This window comes from Apodemus sylvaticus, chromosome 22, assembly GCF_947179515.1.
Source record: "Apodemus sylvaticus chromosome 22, mApoSyl1.1, whole genome shotgun sequence".
NCBI classification, from domain to species: Eukaryota; Metazoa; Chordata; class Mammalia; order Rodentia; family Muridae; genus Apodemus; species Apodemus sylvaticus.
Window position 1 is genome coordinate 23,780,412 of NC_067493.1, and position 13,937 is coordinate 23,794,348.

Consider the following 13,937-nt stretch of genomic DNA (forward strand, 5'->3'; position numbering starts at 1 on the left):
GTGACACGTGGCTTCTGAGAGGAGGATCAGGGAGTGGGCCTTGAATTAGGTTGTAAATATTCTCTTGTCCCAAGGCCTTGCAGGGAAAGGGGCCCTTATGGGAGAAATGTACTAAGGTGACAGGTGTCACGCTCTGGGCCAGGCCGTGGCTGCCAGCTGGGTGCCTGACTGTCACAGTGACAGCTCTTTGTGAGGGTAAAGTTCTCCGGAGAAGACTGGCCTCACTTCCTCTGCCTTCCCCTTCCTCCGCTTCCTCTTTTCCCCACCCCCATCCCGCTTTCTGTACATATGGGCTCCTGTCTGCACCCCAAACTTAACAGCTCGCCCCCCTCCACCTCTGCAGGCCTCTCGGGGGTCCTCTCCTTTGTCAGGGCCGAGGACACCCAGGCAGTCTCTCATTCATTCCACAGAACAGAGCCCCTCAGTGTGTGTGTGTGTGTGTGTGTGTGTGTGTGTGTGTGTGCGGTGGGAGGAAGTGGGGGGTGACGAGCCCCTCAAAGGGCTGGCTTGTTTTGTCGGGGGCTGGGGGCGGTGCTGAGTTAAGATTAGCCTGAACAGGCGCCATAACTGTCTTCATCAGCACACAGGAAGCTGAAGCAGGAAGAACAGGAGTTTGAGGCCAGCCTGGGCTACATAGGAGCCACGGGTTCAGACAAACAAAGAGAAGCTGGGCATAGTGGTGCATGCCTGTGATCACAACACTCAGGATGTAGAGAGACAGGAGGATCAGTTCAAGTCTCTGCTCCAGTACATATCAAATCTGAGACCAGCCGAGGCTACCTGAGACCCTGTTAAAAACAACTTCCCAGTCCCAGTTCCCAACAAACCAAGAGAAATTCTCTCTCTCTCCTCTCTCTCTCTCTCTCTCTCTCTCTCTCTCAAGAATGTGAAAGAGAATAGTGGAAAATGATCACTGCAGACAAGACAGAACCCTAAGCCAGTGACACAGACCAGAATTGTTTCAGAGGTCGGGTGGGGCTGAAGTGCCTGCCCCTGACCAGTCAGTCCCAGGACCGAGAGGTGACAAAGTGGCAACACAGGTCCTGCCTGGGAATCTGGTCCGCTCCAACCTAGTAAAGCTGCCTGGTGTCACCCCAGAGGCTCCCTCCTCATCCTGAACCCTTGCACCGCACCGGGGTTCTCCTAGGAACAGTCTGGACTCTCCTTATTGACCGGCAGCATTCGCCCTGCCCCACCCCCACCTGTGAACTGCAGGACTGGCAGGTCCTCAGGCAGCTGGCAAAGTGCCGAGCAACCGAGAGCTACAAGGCCAGAGTCAGGGCAGTCCCATCCCCCGGAGGCAGGGAGGGGGCAGCCTGGGAAAGTTCTCTCAGGCTCAGGGTTGGTGACTGCCGAAGACTTTTGTAAAATGTTTTTTTGTTTTTTTTTTTGTGGGAGAGATAAAGTAGCTCTGAACCTGGGGGTGTGTTTCCAGTTCACAGCATACGCTGCGGTGGTGGTCACCCTTTCCTGACAAGGCCTCTGCAACTTCAAAATGCCCTGCCACCAGCCTAGAACAAGGAAGCTGGCCTGGCCTCCTCCTGCAGGGCCACTGTGGTCCATATATGGATGAAGCCTTCCTTGGTTTCAACACCTACACTTTGTGATCCGGTGAACACCTACTATGCATGTGCTAAGCTATGTCAGGCCCAGAGTATCTCACCTGAAGCACCCTTCTTGCCTAAAGCAGCCTTCTGTCACTGTCCCCCAGGAGGTGTGTGTCCTTCTAAGCTGAGTTGAGGGTTCTGGCCCTCAACCCTGATCCTGTGCGTAGCTGTCAGCAGAATAGCTGGCTTCCCGAGCAGAACTCCCCTACTTAGGTGAGGAGAACAGGGGGTTCTTCTCTCTGGAGGATTTGGGGCTCCGGTGACCAGCAACACTTCCCTGAGCAGTTTGTCACTCCCAGAGTCCCCATGGCCGGCAGATGGACTGGTGTGCACAGTTCAGCTGTGGTTGCACATAATAAATAGAGTAGATGGTGGGCCCCAGCCCAATGATGCCTGGCAGTCACCCAGAGTCACTAGCTAACGGCCCAGGCTTAGTCTTGCCTGGGTGTGATCAGGCAGCCCTCCAAAAGTGCCTGACTCCATGAGAAGTTTGGTTTGTTCTATTGAGCACAGTTCTTTTCTAGATCCGGGCAAGGGATATCTAGAGGCATCTTCTTGCAGTATCTCCAGTTACTGGACCACCGGGGCTTGTCCTATCCTTGAGAGTATGGCCTTGAGTCTCTAAGTGATCAAGATCTGTGAAAACCTCTCCAACCAGAGTTCTGCTTCCAAGTTCTACCCCAACACACACAGCAGAAGGCCCCCCGGATCTGGGTTTCCGGCTATTGCTAGCAAGGGGGAGTGACACACTCTGTCCATTCAATCCAGGTCCCGCGTGTCCCTCAAACAAGAGGCCATACAAAAAGGGCCCGGGCCTCCATGCTGACCCTCGCCACTTAGGTGTTCAATATTCACGTGACATTCACACCCAGAGGGTCCTGGGGTGGGTGGATGACCCCCAGAATGAGGGCCTAGTAACCGAGGCATTGAATGGGGGGCAGTGTCCACAGGGGCGGAGGCTATTCCTGTACATCTGGGCCTACGGGGCCAGCACCCATCGCCAAAAACTGTCCATCCTCTTCCTCAATCTCGCTTTCTCTCTCGCTCTTTTTTTCTTCTTCTTCTTCTTCTTCTTCTTTTTTTTTTTTTTGCAAAAGGAGGGGAGAGGGGGTAAAAAAATGCTGCACTGTGCGGCGAGGCCGGTGAGTGAGCGACGCGGAGCCAATCAGCGCCCGCCGTTCCGAAAGTTGCCTTTTATGGCTCGAGTGGCCGCTGTGGCGTCCTATAAAACCCGGCGGCGCAACGCGCAGCCACTGTCGAGTCCGCGTCCACCCGCGAGCACAGCCTTCTTGCAGCTCCTTCGTCGCCGGTCCACACCCGCCACCAGGTAAGCAGGGACGCCGGGCCCAGCGGCCTCAACTCTCTTGTGGGTAGTAGTGCCTCGCTGCAGGGTCGTGAGGGACACTCAGAACGGACACCGCGGGCGGAGGGGTGGAGGGTGGTGCCGGGCCGCGGAGCGGACACTGGCAGAGCCAGCTTTCCGCCCAGAGTGTAGACTATTTGCAGCCGTATTCCCGCCGTGTAGACATTCGTGGGCCCGCTCCCGCTCGGTGCGCGAGGCTCGAGGGGGGACACACTAGGGTCGCGGTGTGGGTACTTGAAGAGCCGGTGCGGCTTGCGGGTGTTAAACCGTATCTGTCCACCTTGAGGGGACACAGTATTGGGAACCAGACGCTACAATCACGCCTTGATGGCCGATGGGTCTTTGTCCAAACCGGTTTGCCCATTCGGCTTGCCCGGCTGGCGGGCGCGGCGGGGCCGGCTCGGCCGGGTGGGGGCTGGGATGCCTTTGCGCGTGCGCGCTCTATCACTGGGCATTGGGGCGCGTGCGCGCCGGGGAGGGAGCTCTTCCTCTCCCCCTCTTCCGAGTTAGAGTTGCGCATGCGTATTGAGACGAGGAGCGCGGACGCCCAGGGTTGGGCGAGGGCGGGGCCGTTGTCCGGAAGGGGCGGGGTCACAGCGGCTGGGGCGCCTGCTTGCGCTTCCTGCTGGGTGTGGTCGCCTCCCGCGCGCGCACTAGCCGCCCGACAGCGCAGTGTAGGCGGAGCCTGCGCCCGTTTGGGGAGGGGGCGGAGGCCTGGCTTCCTGCCGTGGGTCCGCCTCCGGGCCAGCGTTTGCCTTTTATGGTAATAATGCGGCCGGCCTGCGCTTCCTTTGTCCCCTGAGCTTGGGCGCGCGCCCCCTGGCGGCTCGAGGCCGCGGCGTGCCGGAAGTGGGCAGGGCGGCAGCGGCTGCTCTCGGCGGCCCGGCGGTGACCATAGCCTTCTTTTGTGCCCTTATAGTTCGCCATGGATGACGATATCGCTGCGCTCGTCGTCGACAACGGCTCCGGCATGTGCAAAGCCGGCTTCGCGGGCGACGATGCTCCCCGGGCCGTTTTCCCCTCCATCGTGGGCCGCCCTAGGCACCAGGTAAGTGACCTATTACTTTGGGGGGTGGCAACCCTGGGGTTTTCTTGGGGAAATGCCAGTGCTAAGAACGCTGTTCCCCTCCGCAGGGTGTGATGGTGGGTATGGGTCAGAAGGACTCCTACGTGGGCGACGAGGCCCAGAGCAAGAGAGGCATCCTGACCCTGAAGTACCCCATTGAACACGGCATTGTCACCAACTGGGACGATATGGAGAAGATCTGGCACCACACCTTCTACAATGAGCTGCGTGTGGCCCCTGAGGAGCACCCTGTGCTGCTCACCGAGGCCCCCCTGAACCCTAAGGCCAACCGTGAAAAGATGACCCAGGTCAGTATCCTGGGCGATCCTTCTCTTAGGCCAACTTCTCGGCCACGCCCTTTCTCAATTGTCTTTCTTCTGCCGTTCTCCCATAGGACTCTCTTCTATGAGCTGAGTTTCCCTTGGATCTTTGCAGTTTCTGCTCTTTTCCAGATGAGGTCTTTTTTTCTCTCGATTGCCTTTCTGACTAGGTGTTTCAACCCTACAGTGGTGTGGGTATAGGTACTAACAATGGCTCGTGTGACAAAGCTAATGAGGCTGGTGATGAGTGCCTTGGAGTGTGTATTCAGTAGATGCACAGTAGGTCGGAGTGGAGTCCCTGTCCTGAGACTCCAGCACACTTACTTAACTTCGGTGTGTTCTTGCACTCTTTGCATGTCTCAAATCTATCCTTACAGTCTCACCTGCCCTGAGTGTTTCTTGTGGCTTTCGGAGCTTGACAACACCATATATTTATCTCTACAGATCATGTTTGAGACCTTCAACACCCCAGCCATGTACGTTGCCATCCAGGCTGTGCTGTCCCTGTATGCCTCTGGTCGTACCACTGGCATTGTGATGGACTCCGGAGACGGGGTCACCCACACTGTGCCCATCTACGAGGGCTACGCTCTCCCTCATGCCATCCTGCGTCTGGACCTGGCTGGCCGGGACCTGACAGACTACCTCATGAAGATCCTGACCGAGCGTGGCTACAGCTTCACCACCACAGCTGAGAGGGAAATCGTGCGTGACATCAAAGAGAAGCTGTGCTATGTTGCCCTGGACTTCGAGCAGGAGATGGCCACTGCCGCATCCTCCTCCTCCCTGGAGAAGAGCTACGAGCTGCCTGACGGCCAGGTCATCACCATTGGCAATGAGCGGTTCCGATGCCCTGAAGCTCTCTTCCAGCCTTCCTTTTTGGGTGAGTTGTAGTCTAGTCCCTTCTCCATCTAAAGGTGACCGACTCTTGAGGCCACACTCACTATAAGTTAAATCTGATTTCTCTGACTTTTCCTCTCAGGTATGGAATCCTGTGGCATCCATGAAACTACATTCAATTCCATCATGAAGTGTGACGTTGACATCCGTAAAGACCTCTATGCCAACACAGTGCTGTCTGGTGGCACCACCATGTACCCAGGCATTGCTGACAGGATGCAGAAGGAGATTACTGCTCTGGCTCCTAGCACCATGAAGATCAAGGTGAGCTTAGCATCCTTAGCCTGGCGAGGGTGGGACCTGTGGTTGCAAAAGCAAACTGCTTTGGTTTAAGGGAAATCCGTCATCCAGAATGGTCACCATCACTGTGTCTTGCTTTCTTCAGATCATTGCTCCTCCTGAGCGCAAGTACTCTGTGTGGATCGGTGGCTCCATCCTGGCCTCACTGTCCACCTTCCAGCAGATGTGGATCAGCAAGCAGGAGTACGATGAGTCCGGCCCCTCCATCGTGCACCGCAAATGCTTCTAGGCGGACTGTTACTGAGCTGCGTTTTACACCCTTTCTTTGACAAAACCTAACTTGCGCAGAAAAAAAAAAATATGAGACAACATTGGCATGGCTTTATTTGTTTTTTTGTTCTTTTTTTTTTTTTTTAATTTTTTTTTAAAAAAAGGTTTTTTGTTTTGTTTTGGCGCTTTTGACTCAGGATTTAAAAACTGGAACGGTGAAGGCGACAGCAGTCGGTTGGAGCAAACATCCCCCAAAGTTCTACAATGTGGCTGAGGACTTTGATTGTACATTGTTTTTTTTTTTTTTTCCTGTTTGGTTTTTTAATAGTCATTCCAAGTATCCATGAAATATGGTTACAGGAAGTCCCTCACCCTCCCAAAAGCCACCCCCACTCCTAAGAGGAGGATGGCAGAGTTCATGCCCTGAGTCCACACCGGGGAAGGGGACAGCATTGCTTCTGTGTAAATTATGTACTGCAAAAATTTTTTTAAATCTCCGCCTTAATACTTCATTTTTGTTTTTAATTTCTGAATGGTCAGCCATCATGACCCTCCTTTTTTTGTTCCCCCAACTTGATGTATGAAGGCTTTGGTCTCCCTGGGAGTGGGTTGAGGTGTTGAGGCAGCCAGGGCTGGCCTGTACACTGACTTGAGACCATTTTAATAAAAGTGCACACCTTACAAACAGCTTGTGGCTCTGTGGCTTTGTGGGTGTGGGGAGCAGGTTGGGGGGTGTGGGGACTCTCCTGGGAGGAGGGGGATCTAGGGTGGGCTGGGCCTTGCCTCATAATACCTGGTGGGAGGGCTACAGGATCATGACTATAATTGAGGTCTCACAAATAGCCCATCTTCTGACTGTCTTGAGGGAGGGTGGAGAGTTGGAAAGGTACTCTTCCTGAAACCCAGGCCAAGTTGGCCTGCCTTAACCCTACCTTCCTCAACCAGGGAGGGAGGGCCCACACCCTTTGTTCCCACCTGCATAGCTGCTCCTGAGTTTCTAGAGGCAAACCCTGATATGCTGGAGGCCTCTGACTGCAAGAGAATGGGAAGTGAAAGCAATCCGGGCCACCCTTGCCTCTCCAGGGCTGGGAAAGGGAAAGCCCAAGGCTTCCTTCCCAGGGAATGGTCATCTTTTCCCTGGTCCTGTTTGAGAGCCTAGGACTAAGGGTCACCTCTGACTAAGCTGCTAAGGATGGCGGGAGAAAGAGGGTCCACTGACAATAAATAAGTCCCTTCCACATGGCACACAGCTCTGTCATGTTAGCTGGCCTGGATTATTTGTTCACACATGCCAAGAACACAGCTTAAAAGTCCTTGTCATCTCCATCTGCCTACCTGTTAATCCACCCAGTTTATATACACCTATCAGCCCATACATCTAGCCTAGCCATTCACCTGCCCCAGCTGTCTGTCACTCATTCCCAAACAATCTGTGGGCAACACAGAAACCAAACCATCAGAAGTCTGGAAGTGAAGGCATACAGGTCTGGGGCCCAGCTGTTACAGGCTCATGACCAAGTCCAGGGAGAGCAGAGGCCGTGCTAAACACTGGATCATAATCCTGTGGGATGTGGTCTCAGGAGTGTAGGTATCAAAGTTCAAGGGCCAGATGTGGATACTTATCATTCTATCTGAGGTGGAGGCAGAGGCGGAGGACAGCTTGAACTACAAAGTGAACCCCGTGGGTTAATGAGTCCATAAATCTGGTATTTCAAGGTGAATGCAGGACAAGTTACAAGACCATCCCTATCTACATACGGACTTTGAGACCAGCCTGGGATACATGAGACACCGCCTCAAACAAAAGTCCTTAAACCAATCCTAAATAAACTACCTCAGGTGGTTAACCCAAGAAATTTGACTTCTTTCTTTTTTCAATCAGGCTGGGCACGACACACTTCTAATTCCGGTACTTGAGAAGAGGCAGGCCGATGGATGTGTGGGGGTCCAAGATATGCCTGCTCTGTGTAGTAAGTCCCAGGACAGCCAGAGCTGCGTCGCGAGATCTTGCCACAAAAGTGAAAAAGAAAAGGTAATAGAGGCCTGACCATAGACCAGGGCAGAGGGACTGGAGGAGGAATCGGGCCGGACAGTGTAAGTCGGTTGAAATCTAGGGTTGACTGGGGACAAAACTGGGAGACAAAGCACTTCCTCCCCGTAGGACAGAAACGGGGCACAGGTTGGTTGCCAAGTGGCCATTTGAGACATGGGCACAGCGGCAGCCCCTGATGCTTCTTCAGTCTTCGCCATTAAAGGATCCCAAGTGCCCTTCAGAGGAGCCAGGGCAGCGCCTGGCCCCGCCTCCTTCCCCTGCGCCCAGCAGGCAAACTGGCTATTCAAGGCCAGGCTCCAGCAAAGCCTGTCACTGTGCATGGCTTTTTTTCTTTTTGGACTAGAGGTTGTATCAGTACCAGGGCCTCACTCCTCACACATCCAAGAGAAATCTATCTTCAACCCTTTTCTGATCCTCCTGCCTCCAGTTCCTGAATGCTTACCCCAAACCTCCAGTACTACAGCAATAACAAAGCAACAATAGCTATAGCTCAGTTGACAGAGTTCTTGCCTAGCATACGCAAAGTCCTGGGTTTGAGCCCTAGCAGGAGCCGTCCAAGGTCATCCTTGGCTCCTTGGCTATATAGTGAATTAGAGGCCAGCCTGGGCTACGTGGGGACATTGTCTCCAAACAACAAACAAACAAAGTACAGGTGTGGTCTAATAAGCAGAACTCCCTCCCCTGGATTCTTTGCTTTTCAGAAATGTAAAAAAAATTTGTTCTATAAACGCCAGCTTCAGTTCCGTGTTCCCTCTTCTATCTGCAAGGGGGCAGTTTTGCCTTTGCAGACTCTACCCCAGTTGGCTCTGGCTTTTTCAGGTCACTGGATTCCCCAGTGAGGCAGCTCTGACCCTGATATTCACCTTTGCAGACTTGAATCCCACACCCTGACAGGCCACCCAGATCTTGTGCCAGCACAGGTGGAATTCCAGACCTTCCTTCATGGGGGCCCCGTGAAGACAACAGAGGCATCTTCTCACAATCACAGTGATGGTGGCAATGCCAGGCTAGGGAGGGCAGGCTGGCAGAGCAGCCATCATTTTAGCACTGGAAGAAGGGCAACTGGTGGGACTGAGTGGAAGGGTGGCCCTCCCAGGGCACACCGCATCTGACCAGTTGGGTGTCACCCAACAGATAGGAGAGGCGGGAACGGTTCACCGCCCACGCCACTGACTAGACCTTCACTGTCACTTATTGTCCAACAAAATGTGTGTGTGTGTGTGTGTGTATGTGTGTGTGTGTTATAGACGGTCTCGTGTAGCATAGTAAATTAAATTCAGCACATAACTGAGACTGATTTGGGTCAGGATGGCATAGGACTGCCATTTCAGTATGTGGGAGGTAGAAAGGAGGATCAAAAGCTCAAATTCAACCTTAGATACGTGAGACTGTCTCAAGAGAGCAGAAAAAACCCTAAACAACAAAAAAGGAGAAGTCTCACCGTGTAGTCCTGGATGGTCTAAAACTATGTGAACCAAGCAGGCCCCTCACTGGAGGATTCTAGGTGAGCATCCTGCACTAGGTCACACCCCCACCAGGGAAGGTTACTCTTGGTGCTTAGCTCAGTTCTATGAGGGACTTAAGTCTATTTAAATTTAAATTTTGTAGAAGGAAGAATTCTGTTCTTTCGTCACACAGCCTGCATGGCAAGCATGCAAAAGCTGGCATCTGGGTGGGGGGTGGCGCTGGGGAACCAGCTTACTAGGCAAAGCATTCAGTGCACAGTCATGAGAAACTGAATTTGGATACCCAGCTATGAAAAGCCGGACATAGCTCCTAAGCCCAGAACTCCCACAACTGGATGGGAGGAAGAGGCAGGAGAATCCCTTTAAGTTCAGGCCGCCTGTCAGGGTTCACACAGCAGCAAACAAGAGAGCCTGTCTCAAACAAGGTAGAAAGTGAGAACACCCAAGTAACTGCTACATGTGCATTCATGTATACGTACACAAGCACACACACACACACACACACATACACACACTTCTTCTTTTTTTTTTTTTTTTTTTTTTTTTCCAAGACAGGGTTTCTCTGTGTAGCCCTGACTGTCCTGGAACTCACTCTGTAGACCAGGATGGCCTTGAACTCAGAAATCCGCCTGCCTCTGCCTCCCAAGACCTGGGATTAAAAAAAGTGTGTGCCACCACTGCCTGGCCTTTTTGGTTTTTTTTTGTTTTTCAAGACAGGGTTTTTCTATGTAGTACTGACTATCCTGGAACTCACAGACTTAGGCTGGCCTTGAACTCAGAGAGATCTGCCTGCCTCTTGAGTAATGGTAAAACTCATTAAAAACATGCATAACTATAACCAACAAAAAGCCCCATTTCCAGTTTTTTTATTTGTTTTATGTGTAGGAACTTACATACAAAGGTAAGTAGATGTGTGTGTGTGTGTGTGTGTGTGTGTAGGTCAGAGGACAATTTATGGGAGTCGGTTCTCTCCTTCTCTCCTTCCATCATGTGGGAACCTGAGATTGAATTCAGGTCATCAAACCCGGCAGCGAGCACTTTCACCTTCTGAACCCCAGTACCTGTGCTCCCTCAGATTAAAAAAAAAAGTTGATTAACTGTGTATATTGTTCAGTGGCAAAGCACTTCCCTCACATACACAAGTTCCTGAGTCTGTACCTAGCACTGAGGGCAAAAAAGTATTCTCTCCAGCAGTTTTCAGGCACACAGTGAGATCCAGGGGAAGCCTGCCTCCTCCGCCCACGGTGCCCCCACGGTGCCCCCACGGCAGCATGAGGAAGCTGGGCGCTCCGTTTGTTACAATGAGTCTATGTCCATGCCTTCTTTCTTGTTGGCAGGCAGTGCAGAAGTTGCAGGGTGCACTGGGCTTCCCTCTGCATGGTGTACGCTGTAGGTTTGCACACTTCTAGTGACCAAAACCGACCACCGTAGGGACTGACAGTGAGCAGTCACAGGAGTGGAAACAGTCTGGGGTCTGGACTGGAAGCCATGGTTCAGCAGTTAGCAGAAGACTCGGGTTTGAGCCCCACATGGTGGATCACAACTGTCTGTAACTCCAGTCCCAGGGGATCTGACATCCTCCTCTGACCTCTGTGGGCACTACATGCATGTGATACACAGATACTCATGCAGGCAAGACATTCATACCCATGTGAATGTTTGTGTTTATACACATGCATGCCCAGGGGCCTAAGGGTGTCAGATCCTTCTCCAGAAGATTAGCACACACGCTTTCAACTACTGAGCAATCTCTTCCGCATCCTGGAAGTAATTAAAAAAAAAAATCTGTTTTGAGACAGGGTCTTACTTTGTAGCTTTGGCTAGCTTGAAACACACTATGTAGACCACTATGTAGACCAGGCTGGCTTTGTAGACCAGGCTGGCCTTGAATTCAAAGTGATCCCGCACCCCCCCCCCCTCCGTGAGGTGAAGTGGTCTTTGATTTGGCATAGAACACACCGAGATACCAAATTCTCGGCACAAAGATTTACTACCACAAGGGACAATTGGGGGCGGGGAGGGGGAGAGGGGGAGGGGGGGAAGGCTCTGGACTGGACAAAGAGAAGTGAGGAGAAAAGGGGAAGTTCTGTGCTGGGGTAAGGTGGGAAGTCCTGATTAGATATTCTAGTCACTGTAACCAAATAATGGATTTTGAATGCTGGACCTTGGTGTTTTGATAGTTGGACCTTGGAGTTTTAGTCAGGCATAAGGAAGTAGCCAATAAGAGAACAGACCTTGGTGCCAAACTTTAGGAATCTAAAAGGGATGGGGCAAGACCAAAGCCATGTTTGCTGTGTCTGGACCGTCCTTCACAAGGGCAGGAGAGATGACTCAGTGGTCAAGAACACTGGTTGCTCTTCCAAAGGCCCCGATTCAGTTCTCAGCAAGCGTAAGATTTCTTTTTTTCTTTTTCTTTTTTAAAGATTTATTTTATGCATATGAGTACAGCACCGTTGCTCTCTTCAGACATACCAGAAGAGGGCATCATACCCCATTATAGATGGCTGTGAGCCACCATGTGGTTGCTGGGAATTGAACTCAGGACTTTTGCAAGAGCAGTCAGTGCTCTTAACCACTGAGCCATCTCTCCAGCACATATGGTTTCTCTTATAGTGTACTGTTATAAAAATCTAAATTAATTTAGCAAATCTTTTATATTAAATAGTGTATTTCTTTTTTCCGAGACAGGGTTTCTCTGTGTAGCCCTGGCTGTCCTGGAGCTCACTCTGTAGACCAGGCTGCTCTCGAACTCAGAAATCCACATGCCTCTGCCTCCCACGTGCTGGGATTAGAGGCGTGCGCCACTACCGTGCTGCTACTTTTTGGTTCTTTATGTTTAGTTTGTATAAATATTAATGATTTGGGCTAATACATCTGGACCATGCTCAAGGTCATGGAAATGCCAAATATGTATATAGCCAAGGCCAATGCAGCTCTTGGGGAGTAGGGGCAGAGAAGTATCTAAGCAGATACCAAAGGGGGCAGACAAGATGGCATTACCTTAGTCACATCAAGACAAAACACTGTTTGCATGCGAAGACCAGAGGACAATTTTATTTTCTCCTTCTGCTTTCATGTGGGTTCTGAGCCAACTTGGCAGTTTGTAAGACACTTCAAAAACAAGCCCTTTATCTCACGCAGCTGGTGATATCTTTGTAGTGTAGCACAGGCTTGGCTTTTCTCGGGATGTCCTTGAGTTGGAATCCAGTCCCACAATGGGAGCCTTTTCTGATTAGCTTCCTTTGTTGCATTACTTGCCTCCAAGTTTGATGGCACACGTCTGTGACTCCAGCACTTGGGAACCGGGAAAGCAGAGGCGGGAGGGGCTGGAGTTGGAGCCAGCCTGAATTAAATAGTAAGATGCAGGACAGTCAAAGCTTTATGATACCCGTGCTCAAAGAACTCTGGAAAGGGCTTGCAAGATTGCTCCGTGAGGGGAAGCATCTGCCATGCAAGTCTTGACTACAGCCTCTAAAAACTATGGCTGAAAGAGAAAACTGACTCCCCAGGTCTGACCTCCAATGTTTACATGTGCACATGCTTCTTGCTACATGCACCTATACATATCTCACACACACACATACACACATACACATACACACACACACACACTAAGTAAAATAAGAAATGTAATTAAAAATTAAAAAGGAAGAAATTGCTGTGTGTTGATGGTAGTGGTGGGAGATGGGAATGCGGAGTCCTGCACAATGAGAATCAGCTAGCTCAGTGGCCCCGCCCACCCCTTCCAGGCCCCTCCTCTCTTCTCTCCTTTCCTCCTCTCCTCTCCTCCCTTCCCTTCTCTTCTCTCTCTCTCTCTCTCTCTCTCTCTCTCTCTCTCTCTCTCTCTCGTTTTTTTCGAGACAGGGTTTCTCTGTGTAGCCATGGCTGTCTTGGAACTCGGAACTCACTTTGTAGATCAACCTGGCCTCGAACTCAGAAAGGGCCTGCCTCTGCCTCCCAAGTGCTGGGATTAAGGTTTTCTCTTCTCTGTAGTAGCTTACAATGCTGAACTGGAGGGTTTAACCAGGGGCTTCAAACCCAGCTTTCCCGCTATGTTCATAATTTGGTTAATTTTCATAATTATTATTTTAATTATGTCTTGAGGAAGTAGGAAGGGTGTATTAGTTCCCCTGTAGCCTTAGCTGTTCTGAAACACACTATGTAGACCAGGCTGGCTCCAAACTCACTATATAGCCTAGGATAACCTTGAACTGCTGCTAGTCCTCCGGCCTCCACTTTCTGAGCCCTGAGGTTGCCTCCATTTGGTTTGGTTTATATAGTGCTGGGGACTGAACTCTGGGTTATGAACCTGCTAGACAAATACTCACATGAACTACATCTCCAGTTCCCTTTAAACTATTATCTTAATTTTAAAAACACCTGGCCTTCCTTCCTTTCTCTTTCTCTGTGTGCGCTTGGGTAAGGGCATGCGTTCATGGCCAGGTGCACACACAGACACCAGAGGTCAGCTTCCAGGAATTCTGCCAGCATGCACGTTCTTGGGATCTAGCAAACTCACTTCAGGTGGTCAATCAGAGTCAGGCTTCTTTCCCTGACGAGTCATTTCACCAGCTCTAGTAAACCATTTTTAGCTAGAAACTCTGTGGAAAAATTTATTATTCATTTATTCAACAAATATTAATTCAGTGTTA

General features: G+C 51.2%; 1 protein-coding gene across 1 annotated transcript; it reads left to right on the forward strand.

Moving 5' to 3' along the window:
* The first annotated feature begins 2,819 nt into the window (after window positions 1–2,819).
* Actb (actin beta) lies at window positions 2,820–6,453 on the forward strand. Its single transcript, XM_052167491.1, has 6 exons — window positions 2,820–2,934; window positions 3,890–4,018; window positions 4,105–4,344; window positions 4,801–5,239; window positions 5,339–5,520; window positions 5,642–6,453. Exons 2-6 carry the CDS (start codon window positions 3,896–3,898, stop codon window positions 5,783–5,785), a joined length of 1,128 nt encoding a protein of 375 aa, XP_052023451.1. The 5' UTR covers window positions 2,820–2,934; window positions 3,890–3,895; the 3' UTR covers window positions 5,786–6,453.
* Window positions 6,454–13,937: the final 7,484 nt, after the last annotated feature.